The sequence below is a fragment of the Hemiscyllium ocellatum genome, chromosome 2 (genome assembly GCF_020745735.1).
Source record: "Hemiscyllium ocellatum isolate sHemOce1 chromosome 2, sHemOce1.pat.X.cur, whole genome shotgun sequence".
NCBI classification, from domain to species: Eukaryota; Metazoa; Chordata; class Chondrichthyes; order Orectolobiformes; family Hemiscylliidae; genus Hemiscyllium; species Hemiscyllium ocellatum.
Genome location: NC_083402.1, coordinates 20510568 through 20524531, shown reverse-complemented (window position 1 = coordinate 20524531; position 13964 = coordinate 20510568). Strand labels below are relative to the sequence as shown.

At 42.0% G+C, this 13964-nt stretch overlaps 1 protein-coding gene across 1 annotated transcript in view; it reads left to right on the top strand.

The window, feature by feature from the left end:
* The window catches only part of gpm6ab (glycoprotein M6Ab), a 237787-nt gene that overhangs the window by 182915 nt on the left and 40908 nt on the right, over window positions 1-13964 (top strand). Inside the window, exons 2-3 of the mRNA XM_060843093.1 lie at window positions 1544-1736; window positions 11693-11849. Of these exons, the coding sequence (XP_060699076.1) occupies window positions 1544-1736; window positions 11693-11849 (350 nt within the window). The remainder of the gene's footprint in view (window positions 1-1543; window positions 1737-11692; window positions 11850-13964) is intronic.

The window sequence follows — 13964 nt, the reverse complement described above, 5'->3', positions numbered from 1 at the left end:
GAACTGGGGTAAGGTGGGGGGGGCGGGGAAATGAGAAAACTGATGAATTCCACATTGATGCCCTGGGGTTGGAGTGTTCTGAGGCAGAAGATGAGGTGTTCTTCCTCCAGGCGTCATGTGGTGAGGGAGCGGTGGTGGAGGAGGCCCAGGATCTGCATGTCCTCGGCAGAGTGGGAGGGGGAGTTGAAATGTTCAGCCACGGGGTGGTGGGGTTGTTTGTTGCGGGTGTCCTGGAGATGTTCCCTAAAGCGTTCCGCAAGAAGGTGTCCAATATCCCCAGTATAGAGGAGACCGCATTGGGAACAATGGATACAATAAATGACATTTGTGGATATGCAGGTAAAACTTTGATGGATGTGGAAGGGACTTTTGGGGCCTTAGATGGAGGTGAGGGGGGAGTTGTGGGCGCAGGTTTTGCAATTCCTGTGATGGCAGAGGAAAGTGCCAGGAAGGGAGGATGTGTTGTTGGGGGCCTGGACCTCACCAGGAAGTCATGGAGGGAACAATCTTTGTGGAAAGCAGATAAGTGTAGGGAGGGAAATATATCCCTGGTTGTGGGGTCCGTTTGGAGGTGGCGGATATGGCGGAGGATGATGCGACTTATGTGGAGCTTAGTGGGGTTGAAGGTGAGGACCGGGGGGGTTCTGTCCTTGTTGCAGTTGGAGGGGTGGGCTCTGAGGGTGGAGGTGCAGGATTGGCACCTTCCCCTGATGAAGGGCTTTTGCCGAAACATTGATTTTCCTGCTCCTCAAATTCTGCCTGACCTGCTATGCTTCTCCAGCACTACTCTAATCAAGCCAATTGTTTATCCAACTTACCAATTTAACATAGATCCTATTGTGACTTAATCTGCTGGACGAGCCATGCTTGTCAAAGGTTTTAGTAAAGGCCATGTAGACAACATCCACTACCTTACCCATCACTTCCTCTGAAAACTCCATCAAATTTGTGAGACAAGACCTCCCCTGCATGAAGCCATGGTGACTATCCCTAATAGGTCCATTATTTTTCAAATATGTGTAAATCCTGTCCCTACAAATCTTCTTCAATAATAGACCTTCAAGGATGTAAGGCTCAGTGGTCTATAATTTCATGGATTATCCCTATTTCCCTCCTTAAACAAAGAGGCAACAGTAGTTATTCTCCATTTTCTGGGACTTCCCTTGTGGCTAAAGAGGATACAAAGATCTCTGTCAAAGCCCCAGCCATCAACCCCTTGCCTCCTCCAGTATCCTGGGATAGATCCCATCAGGCCCTGGGGACTTAACTACTTTAAAGATTTTCAAGAAAGTCAACATGTCCTCCGTCTTAAAATCAAGTGGCCCTTCAACATATCCTTTCCTAACCTCCTCATCATCCATATTCTTCTCACTGGTGAATACTAATGTGAAGTTCTCACTCACTTTCTCCAGCTCCTTTGCCGTGGAGTAGACTACCCTTTCCCGAGCTGCCTTCTTACTCCTAAAGTAGTTAGGTATGCTTGATTTTTGTTTAGATATTGTGATCATACCATATTAAAGGTTAAATTATTTTCTTTTTTCAGGATGCTTCGAGTGCTGCATCAAGTGCCTGGGTGGTATTCCGTACGCATCGCTGATTGCCACAATCCTACTGTATGCTGGGGTGGCACTGTTCTGTGGCTGTGGCCATGAAGCCCTCTCTGGAACAGTCACAATCCTGCAGAATAACTTTGAGGTGGTAAAAGGTGCTGGAGACGCCTTAGATGTTTTCACTATGTAAGTAATCCTGCTTCTTATCTATTCTATGGTCTTGGTGCTGCAAAGGCCTCAGATTCATCAGGTCAATGGCAGCTCTTTCTTGGCTCTGAGTCAGAAGAGCTTGTGCAATATTAATGCCATTGGTCTAGCAATCCAGAACTCCAAACTATCCTCGGAGCATTGGTTCAAATTCCACCAATGGCATGTGGTGACATCCGAATTCAGTAAAAGTCTGGAATTTGTAAGTGAGCATAATGGTGACTATGGCAACCACTGCCAATTGCCATACAAACCCAGCTAGTTCACTCATGTTGTCGTCTTGACCTGTTCTGGCCTATATGTGACTCCAGGCCCACAACAATGTGGTTGACTCTTAACTACCCTCCTGGTGGTTAGGGATGGGCATTAAATTCTGGCCTCGTGAGCAATGTACTTGTTTCTATTTTAAAGAAAAATAACAAGGATGTGGGTTCAAGATTTCTTTTCTTCGGGGATTTGAGCATATCATTCTGACTCATAAAGCAGCACTGACCAGAGGTACAAAACCCTGGATATGTTAAATGAGGGTCTGTCTGCATTAATTCAAAGAAGAACGGCTAATTACTCATTGTTGGCCTAGTTCTCATCCCTAACTCAACATCGTCAGGACAGATTATCAGATCAGATCAGAGTGGTGCTGGAAAAGCACAGAAGGTCAGGCAGCATCCGACGAGCTGGAAAATCGACGTTTCAGGCAAAAGCCCTTCATCAGGAATAGAGGCAGGAAGCCTCCAGATCTCTCCACACTGGAGGCTTCCTGCCTCTATTCCTGTTCAAGGGCTTTTGCCCGAAATATCGATTTTCCTGCTCCTCAGATGCTGCCTGACCTGCTGTGCTTTTCCAGCACCACTCTGATCTAAACTCTAGTTTCCAGCATCTGTAGTCCTCACTTTTGCCTAGATTATCAGATCAGTCCAACAGTAGTTCAAACATGCTTAACTTCTGAAAAGACAGGGAGTTGGTGGTGTCATGATAATGCCACTGTGCCAGTAATCCTGAACCCCAAATTAATGTTCGGAAGGCAAGGGTTTAAACTCCACCATGGTAGATGGTGAAATCTGAACGCAATTGCATTCTGGCAAAAAAACTAACCTAATGGTGACCATTCTCGATTGTTAGATTAGATTTAGATTACTTACAGTGTGGAAACAGGCCCTTCGGCCCAACAAGTCCACACCGACCCGCCGAAGCGCAACCCGCCCATACCCCTATGGGCGGGTTGTTTAAAACCCATCTAGTTTCTTAATGTCCTTAAGGGGATGAAATCTGCCATCTTTACCTGGTCTGGCCTTCATGTGACTCGAGACCAACATCAAAGTGGTTGACTCTTAACTGGCCTATAGGTGATCAGGAATTACATAAAGTCAGCAGTCACACAATACCAGGTTACTGTCCAACAGGTTTACTTGAAATCACAAACCTTTGGAGCACTGCTCTTCGTCAGGTGAAATGACCAAATGAAGGAGCAGCACTTTGAAAGCTTGTGATTTCAAATAAACCTGTTGGACCATAACTGGGTGCCATACGACTTTTGACTTTGTCCACTCCAATCCAAAACCACAGCACCTCCTTATCACAGAATTAGACAGATTGGGCAGAAAGTCCTGACCTAGCCATAATGCCTACAGCCTATGAATTTTTAAACACATACACTGAAGCCATGAAATAAGCTATCTAATGATAAATCTCACTTTTGCTCTAATGGATTTCAGTTTTATACAAAACTGCTTGACGAAAAGTCAGTTAATACGGTTTTAACAGTAGTTTGCACTTTGAGCTGTTTCATTTCTTTCAGGTATTCAGTTCAGGAAAAGATTACAACACAAACCATATTGTTACAGCACGAGCTGAAAGCTGCTCTCAACATACAGTCCAGTAGGTCTTAGGTTTGATTTACAGGTTTAGTTGTTACCTTCCAAGGGAGGTTTGGGCACAATGATCAGACTGATGTCTCACAGTCCTGGAGATGGGAAATCAATCAAGGTTACTTCATGTGACCACAGTTCCTAAGTTCTATTGGAGTCAGAATAGGGATTGATGTTATGACATGCTTCAATGCCTCTCTGATAATCACTGTCTAAATATCACACTGTTGTTCTGACTCGTGAGATGGCAGAAGGCAACTGGTTCCTGGGGAATTATCTCCTCAGCAATAGTCGATATCATTTTGAGAAGAGGAGGAATAAAACAGTCTTATAAATAAACTGAATGTGAACAATTGATTTGCCTAATTATTAAACAAGATCTTCTCTCAAACTAGCAGCAAAGTCCAATTCCTGAAGACCACCTACATCTCTAAAAAGATAGATACAAGGCCATTATGTTAATTAATATCTGTGGAGAGTCATAGAGCCATAGAGATATACAGCACAGAAACAGACCCTTTGGTCCAACCCGTCCATGCCAACCACATATCCCAATCCAATCTAGTCCCACCTGCCAGCACTTGGCCCGTATCCCTCCAAACCCTTCCTATTCATATACCCATCCAAATGCCTCTTAAATGTTGCAATTGTACTAGCCTCCATCACTTCCTCTGATTGGTCATTCCATGCATGTACCACCCTCTGCGTGAAAAAGTTGGCCCTTGGGTCTCTTTTATATCTTTCCCCTCTCAAACTAAACCTAAGCCCTCTAGTTCTGGACTCCTCCACCCCAAGGAAGAGACTTTGTCCATTTATTCTATCCATGCCCCTCATGATTTTGTAAACCTCTATAAGGTCACCCTTAATAGAGGGATCGAGTTCCAGAGCCATGAGGTTAAGCTACAGCTGTACAAAGCTCTGGTGTGGCCGCACTTGGAGTATTGTGTACAGTTCTGGTCACTGCATTATAAGAAGGATGTGGAAACTTTGGAAAGGGTGCAGAGGAGATTTAGTAGGATGTTGCCTGTTATGGAGGGAAGGTCTTACGAAGAAAGGCTGAGGGACTTGATGCTGTTTTTGTTAGAGAGAAGAAGGTTGAGAGGTGACTTAATAGGGACATAGAAGATAATCAGAGGGGTAGATAGGGTGGACAGGGAGAGCCTTTTTCCAAGTATAGTGACGGCGAGCATGAGGGGGCATAGCTTTAAATTGAGGGGCGATGGATATAGGATCGATGTCAGAGGTAGTTCCTTTACTCAGAGAGTAGTAAGGGCATGGAATCTTTGCCTGCAATGGATGTAGATTCGCCAACTTTAAGTACATTTAAGTCATCATTGGACAAGTATATGGATGTACATGGAATAGTGTAGGCTAGATGGGCTTCAGATTGGTATGACAGGTCGGCGCAACATCGAGGGCTGAAGGGCCTGTACTGCGCTGTAGTGTTCTACATTCTATGTTCTATGTTCACCCTTCTGACGCTCCAGGGAAAACAGCCCCAGCCTATTCATCCTCTCCCTATAGCTCAAATCCTCCAAACCTGGCAACATCCTTGTAGGTCTTTTCTGAAACTTTCAAGTTTCACATGCAATATTCCAAAAGTGGCCTAACCAATGTCCTGTACAGCCGCAAACGCTCTGACCAACAAAGAAAAGCATATCAAATGCCTTCTTCACTATCCTATCCACCTGTGACTCCACTTTCAAGGAGCTATGAACCTGCACTCCAAAGTCTCTTTGTTCAGCAACACTCCCTATGATCTTACCAATAAGTGTATAAGTCTTGCTAAGATTTGCTTTCCCAAAATGCAGCACCTCACATTTATCTAAATTAAACTCCATCTGCCACTTCTCAACCATTGGCCCATCTGGTCAAGATCCTGTTGTAATCTGAGGTAACCTTCTTTGCTGTCCACTAATTTTGGTGTCATCTGCAAACTTACCAACTATACCTGTTATGCTCACATACAAATCATTTATATAAATGACGAAAATTAGTGAACACAGCACCGATCCTTACGGCACTCCACTGGTCACAGGCCTCCATTCTGAAAAACAACCACCCACCACCACCCTCTGTCTTCTACCTTTTGAGCCAGTTCTATATCCAAATGGCTAGTTCTTCCTGTATTCCATGAGATTCAACCTTGTTCACCAGTCTCCCATGGGGAACTTTGTCGAACACCTTATAGATTACATGAAGTCCATATAGATTACATCTACTGCTCTGCCCCCATCAATCCTCTTTGTTACTTCTTCAAAACCTCAATCAAGTTTATGAGACATGATTCCCATGCATAAAACCATGTTGACTATCCCTAATCAGTCTTGCCTTTCCAAATATATGTACATCTTGTCCCTCAGGATTCCCTCCAACAACTTGCCCACCACCGATGTCAGGTTCACTGGTCTGTAGTTCCCTGGCTTGTCCTTACCACCCTTCTTAAACAGTGGCACCACGTTAGCCAACCTCCAGTCTTCTGGCACCTCACCTGTGATTATCGATGATACAAATATCTCAGCAAGAGGCCCAGCTTCCCACAGAGTTCTAGGCTACACCTGATCAGGTTCTGGGGATTTATCCACTTTTTCCTCCTCTGCAATATGGACTTGGGCTTTCAACTTGGAATTTGTAGCTGAAGATATAGCACAGTATAAAAACCTCAGATTGATAAGAGATTTACAATACCTTAAAAACAAAACAATACATTTTAGAACAAGTTTTCTGACATTTACCTACTTTGAGAGAAGTGTTGCGCTGAAAAAAGCACAACAGCATCCGAGGAGCAAGAGAGTTGACGTTTCGGGCATGAGGAATGTGATGCCTGAAATGTGGACTTTCCTGCTCCTCGGATACTACCTTTCCAATATCATGCTTTTTGACTCTGATCTCTGGCATCTGCAGTCCTCACTTTCTCCTACAGTGAGAGAACCAGAGTGAGAGCACAAATCTCCATCCACATATATGTGACAAAAAAAAATGACTTCCCACTTGTTTTAGAGTAATGTCAGTGTCGGCATTAGAAGATAAAATCCAGAATAACAAACAACTTTGTGCTATCATCCTCTATGTGCACTGAAATTTTATTGTTTTCTGTATTGATGTTAGATATGCTAAAGCCAGGACAGAAATGAACCAATTATATCCTCATATCTTTTTTACCAATCAGTTAGATCACAACAGATCTCTATCTTAAATCCATCTGCCTGTCTTTGGCTCTGTATCTTACTATTTTTGCATAAAACTCTATCACTGTCAATTTGGAATATTTAAGTGACTCACTCTACCCCCAAGCCTGAAAAGTTTTTTATTGGAGGCAGGGATTTTCAGATTTGCACTCACCGTTGTGTGGCGCAATGCTTTCTGGTGACAGCCCGGAATATTTAGCTCAATTTTTAGGGTTGTTCCCTTTTGTTTGAGACTTTCCTGCCTGAAGAAATAGTTCCTATCTATTATACCCTTTCAATCCCTGAAATTTCCTCAAATGTCTCGATTTCAGTCATCCTTCTATACTCAAGGGAATGTCCACTTCTCCCCAGAATGTTAAGCAAGGCATCGTTGTACTGAACTCATGTCACATCCTGCCCTAAAGTGAATATATTCTTTGAGATGTCATGTCTAGAACTGAATATCATGCTGTAAATAGGGACACACCTATCATCTCCAATCTACAACCTCAAAGGAACACAGGCGTCTGTCACCATGAGGAGAGAGAGAGAGAGACAATTTGGTTCCCAATAGTCAGAGGGTAACTCTCCACACTTATAGGGTATCATTAACACACATGACCTCCATAAAGTACAGCAGCTGGTTCCTCAGAAGATAAAGCCAGTAAGAACTGGCAAGTGAGACATATTGGAAAGACTCATCCTGTACTTTCAAACCGGCCCTATCTTTCTGATACATTCATTTCCAGCATTACTGCCTTTTCGTCTCTTGTGCAGGAATTGAACCTGCGCCATTAGCATCATTTCGCAATACTGTCTTTCCAACTGAGCTAACCACCCTGAAGGACTTGATATATGTGTAACATAATAGCAAGTCTTATCTGTGAATACCAAGTGGAACTAAATTGAACACTCTTGATCCATTGTGTATCACTTACTTTTTGAATGCTGTTCATTTAATTTAGTTAAATCGATTCAACGAGATAAACTCTTGGATTCTGTTTCCCTATCCACAAGAATTCAAACAATCAATCAACACAGTGAGGGTATTATTTCCTTTCATTGTGGGCTCAATGACAGGGGCCAGCATTTATTGTCCATCCCTGTTTTCCCTTGAGAGGGTAATGGCAAGCTGTCCTCTTGAACTGCAATGTTCATTTGGTGTAGAAACATCGTCAATGTCTTTAAGGAAGAAGTTCTAGGCTGGAAGAAGCTGGATCAAGGCATTAGAGGAACATTGTGGTCTGAACATTAGCATTTTGTGCTTATTGATTGAACTGTTTAATCATTTGATTTTGATCTTTGCAATTTGCTGACGCAATCTGAATATTTTTGAGTACTTTTTAAATCTGTTTAACAAAGGTGATAACAGGGGATCCAGTTGTACAGGTTGGAGTGCTGATTAAGAACATAGGTACTTAATAATACTTTGTTTCCTTTTGACATCCGGTTTACCAGAACATCGTGGGTTCAAAACTTCATGCCAGAACATGAGAATATAATTCCATGCATAGCTGAAGGAGTCTGGCAGTTCCAGAAAGATGGTGCTGTCCACATGAGAAATTTATGCCCTTTCTGGTGTTTCAAATAATGGCCACATTATTTGAAGCAGAACAGTGAAATAACTCCACAGGGGCCGGTATCCCATGTCAAGTCATCCTTTAATTACAAATGCATAATATGTGACACTAAATCAGCTTCCTCAGAGCCAGCTCTCAGAGTGAACAGAACCTCTGACCCACCTGTTTTTATCTGTCAGCTAGGGCTCCCTGAATGGACCAAATTAACAGCCCCAATCAAGGAACTCATATTCTGCACAGCCCATCTGGCTGACCCTGTTATAATCACTCCAGAAAGGGCAAAGTCAATTGAAAATTTTGAAAAGGAAATTTCAAGACTTTTAAAGGTTGAAGATTTCTTTACACCCAAGGCAAGCAAATGGAGACACGTCATATATTGACCCGAGAAGAGCACTTAAAGTCATTGAGCTGTACAGAAAGGAAACAGACCCTTCAGTCCACAACATCTATGCCAGCCAGATATCCTAAATTAATCTAGTCCCGCTTACCAGCACTTGGCCCATATCCCTCTAAACCCTTCCTATTCATGTATCCATCCTGATGCCTTTTAAATATTGTAACTATACCAGCCTGCACTACTTCCTCTGGCAACTCATTCCACCCTCTCATGAAAAAGCTGCCCCTTAGGCCCCTTTTAAAATTTTCCCCTCTCATCCTAAACCTATGCCCTCTAGTACTGGACTCACCCACCCCAGAGAAAAGACCTTGGCTATTTACCCTATCCATGCCCCTCATAATTTTATAAACCTCTATATGGTCACCCCTCAACCTCTGATGCTCCAAGGAAAACAGCCTCAGATTATTCAGCCTTTCCCTATAGCTTAAAACCTCCAACCCTGACAAAATCCTTGTAAATCTTTTCTGAACCCTTTCAAGTTTCACAACATCATTCTTATCAGATGGAGATCAGAATTGCACGCAATATTCCAAAAGTAGCCGAACCAATGTCCTGTACAGCCGCAACATGACCTCCCAACTCCTATATTCAATGCTCTGACCAATAAAAGAAAGCATACCAAACACCTTTTACACTGTCCTATCTACCTGCGAATTCACTTTCAAGGAGCTATGAACCTGCACTCCAAGGTCTCTTTGTTCAGCAACAGTCTCCAGAATCTTACCATTAAGTGTATAAGTCCTACCCTGATTTGCCTTTCCAAGATGCAGCACCTAATATTTATCTAAATTAAACTCCATCTGCCACTCCTCAGCCTATTGGTCCATCCAATCAAGATCCTGTTGTACTCTGCAGCAATCTTCTTGCCTGTCCATCACACTTTCAATTTTGTTATCATCTTACTTACTAACTAACTATATCTCCTGTGTTCACATCCAAATCATTTATTATCAGTACTGTTACAAAGGTCATCAGTTTGAAACTTTAATTCTTGATGAACCACTAGTCTCTGCTCTTTATATTAAAGGAAATAGTGCAATTTTCAGATTGGACCACCTGAATTGCCTATCTTTGTTCATGGATGATGATATCATTCTAATGTATTACGCATGATCTTGCAAGAAGGATGGCTCAAAAATACATTAAAGTTAATTATGTTAATGATAGCTTTTCCATGCCTGCCATAATAAACTCTAAACTATGCTGAACAAGGACATTGTTGGCAATATTCAAGTCCTGTTATACCAAATGACTTGTCATATTCCTGGTGATGGTCTTGCTTAATTTGTCAAGCTGCCTGCCACCTGAAGCACTATCAGAGTAGGCGAAACGTCCCCTATTCGATGCATATGTTTCTTCCTCTCAGCCTCTTTTGCTGTTGCATTTTCGAGTTGGCATTTCAATTTTCACAAATGACTGAATACTTTTATGTGTTTTTTGAAAGAACCAGGCTCTGAACTGTTTTTATGTTGATGTGTGGGCTCAAAAGAGCCTGCTTTATCAATAAGGTAAAACTAAATATGGTTTATTTATTTATTTATCAGAACTGGGTGTTACTATTTTAATTCTCATCCCTTTTTGCCTTGTGCTTGAGACACTTTTTTCAACCACTACAGTTTGCATTGTGAAATACCCACAGAGCCATTATTTTGTAATTTTATGATTGAGTGTTTCCCATAGTGGAAATTTATAGCTCATGAACTCGTTATGCATGAACATAAATATTTTACTGCATATGAGGGAAAGGCTGATTCAGAGGGTAGTGAATGAGCTCTGGTCTTTTGTTGAATACACGGTTAAATTATTCTAAAATCTATCATGTCTCTGATGCAGTGTAACAGCAGGCTAACAGGTCTGGTAATGTTTTTGATGGATGTGAAGAAACATTTGAAGAGTAATATTGTTTTGCCAGCCTGATTATGAGAGAAAATGAAGGTTGTTTGCTTCTTCCTCCAGATCACTTGACTAAATTAGCAAAATCTGAATGAGAAATAGATCTAACTTTCATCTGAAGAGAAAATGATAAATGAGTCCCAAGTTATTATGGCTTTGAAAGAAAGTTTGCTTCTATTTCCCTCGACTACAGATTAAACCTCCATTCTAAACAGAAGGAAACATACTCCCTTGTTTAAATGCTAGCTTCCTATCTTCCGTGCTAATTAAAAATAAACTTTGGCCTGGGGAAAAGTATTTCCAAAGGCAGAGGGATAGGATGGGTTCTAAATCATTTGATGTACTCACCTTGACTCCCCAAAGCCTGTCCACCATCAACAAAGCACAAGTCAGGAGTGTGATGGAAGACTTCCCACTTGCCTGGGATTGATGCAGTTCCAACGACACTCCAGAGACTTGATACCATCCAGGACAAAGCAGTCCACTTGATTGGCACCACATTCATAAGCATCCACTCCCTCCATTTCTGAACTCTGTACTATCCACAAGATGCTCTGCCAAAGATCCTGAGACAGCATCTTCCAAACCCATGACCGCTTCTATCTAGAAGGACATGGGCAGCAGGTAGATGGGAATACCACCAACTTCAAGTTCCCCTCCAAGCCACTCACTATCCTGACTTGGAAATACATCACTGTTCCTTCACTATCGCTGGGTCAAAATCCTGAAATTCCCTCCCTAATAGCATGGTAGGTCAACCCAGACCAGGTGGACTGCAGCGTTTCAAGAAGGCAGCTCACCACCACTTTCTCCAGGGCAACGTGGGACGGGCAATAAATGCTGGCCAGCCAGCTACACTCAGATCACACAAATTAATAATAATAATAAAAATAAATGAATTCCTTTCTCTCTCTTCCTTTAGGTAAGAAACTGTGATTGATCAGTGAGAACTGAATGTGATAGAGCATGTTGGTGATGCCAGTACAAGTACTATAACCTCTGTGAAATAACACTCGTACACTTGTATCTGTAGGATTGATATCTTCAAGTATGTCATCTATGGTGTGGCTGCTGCCTTCTTTGTCTATGGCATTCTGCTGATGGTTGAAGGATTTTTCACAACTGGTGCAATTAAGGATCTTTATGGAGATTTCAAGATCACTACCTGCGGTCGATGCGTTAGTGGATGGGTATGTATTGCTTTAGTAAAAATCTGAATTTTGATCCATACTGAACACATTTGAAAGCTGTTTGCATGTCACCTATACACGATGCTTGACAAAGGCATTGGTTAAAATTCTTTCCTTGGTATCATGGGCTAATTGTCAAATGCCACTAGCATTTTTAGCTCACTCTAAGGTTATAGTGAGTGCTACTAAGGCCAATGTTTATTGTCTATCACTAGATACCCTTGAGAAAGCTGGTTGTCAGCAATAAACCAGTTAAAGTACAGAAGTCCATGTGCTGTGGGTCCTCTTCCAGTACAGTCAGATAGGGAGTTTCACAATCTTAATACAGTGACCTTGAAGAATTGCTTTTTATTGCAAAAATATACTTTATTCATTAGAAATCTTTATCTACATTCACAGGTGCCTAAAGTAGTACAGTCTTTGCATCTCAAAAAACAAAAAAAAACAAAACATTGGAATTTGACATTCCCTGTAGTTGCAACAAATCATGAGGAAAAATGGTATGTATCCAAGTCCACTTCTGAATTGCCACTCGGCTCCAGACCTCAATAGAGCCTTGGGCCAGAGTCTGAGCACTAAAGGTCAAGTGAGTGTGACTGTCCTTGAGAGTAGCACTAAGCACAGATCGCAGCACCGAGGAGGTCAAGGAAAACTACAGCCACTGGAAATTGAGGTGATGGAAGGGGGAAAGAGAGGGAAGGAAAAGGTGTGGGGGCTGGAGAAGGGCAGTTGATGCTTTGTATTGACCTCACCCATTATTGTAATCAAGCCATTGTAAAAGAATGTGCATGTTTGAGGCCAAGCATTTCAGTACCAGACAAGAGTGCAGGAATTCCTTGCAACAGTATCTTGGGTGTGCTTTTAGAACATACAAGCATCTAAATTAGGAGTAGGAATAGAGCACATCACACCTCAAGTCTGCTCTACTATTCATACGATCGTGGCTGATATGATCATAGACCCAACTTCATGTTCTCAGCTATCCCTAAGAATCTTTGACTCTGTATCAAAAATCCAATGGCCCAACAAGCATCAATGTTGTTCCCTCCATCATATGGCCAGTTGTGTGGCTGTTTGCTGACAAATGTATAACATTCAGTTCAGTTAACAATTCCTCAGACAAGGAAAAAAGACCTAGTCAAAATACTGAACTAGAAACATATTTACAGGGACAACAAAAATAGATCAGAAGTTGGGAATTCTGTGTGGAATATCTCACCTCCTATGACTATAAGACGGGGGAGCAGAAGTGTGCCATTCGGCCCATTGAGTCTCAACTGCTATTGTTTGGGATGATGGCTGAAGTGGAAATTCTCAACCCCACATTCTTGCCTTTTTGCCATAACCTTTTAAAAATCTGTCTATCGCAGCCTTGAATATACTTAATGACTCAGCCTCAATAACCCTCTATGGTAAAGAATTTCACAGATTCAAGTGAGGAAGTTCCTCCTTATCTCTGTCTTAAATGTGCAACCACTTTATTCTGAGACACGTCCTCTGATCCCACACTCTCCCAGAAAGAGAAACAACCTCCCTGCGATTTGCGCTGTGAAGCCCCTAAAAAAAACTTGTACATTCTAATGAGCTCATCTCTCACTCTTCTAAACACCATCGATTACAGACCCAACTTCCTCAACCTCTCCTCATTAGATAGTAACCCCACATGTAGGAGCAATCTTGTGAACTTTCTCTGGATTGCCTCCAAAGTCAGTATTTATTTCCTTAGATAAGGGGCCTCAAACTGTTTATAGTATTCCAGCTATGTGGGCTGACGAGAATCTTATACAGTTTTAGCTCAACATTCCTGTTTTTCTGCTCCATTCTCTTTAAAATAGAGGGTAGGCTAGCATGTCATTCCTTCCTAATTTCCTGCTGAACTTGTATGCTTTTTTTTGTTATTTGTGCATAAGGGTTCCCAAACCCTCTGTACTGTAGCTTTCTACAATTTTTCTGCATTTATTGAATGAATACTCAGCTATTTTATTATTCCAAGCCAAGTGCATAAAATCACATTTTTCCACCTTAAATTCCATTTGTTGAGTCTTTGCTAATCACTTAACCTGTCCATATCCCTCAGTTGATTCTTTGTCTCATCCTCACCATTTGCCTTCCCAC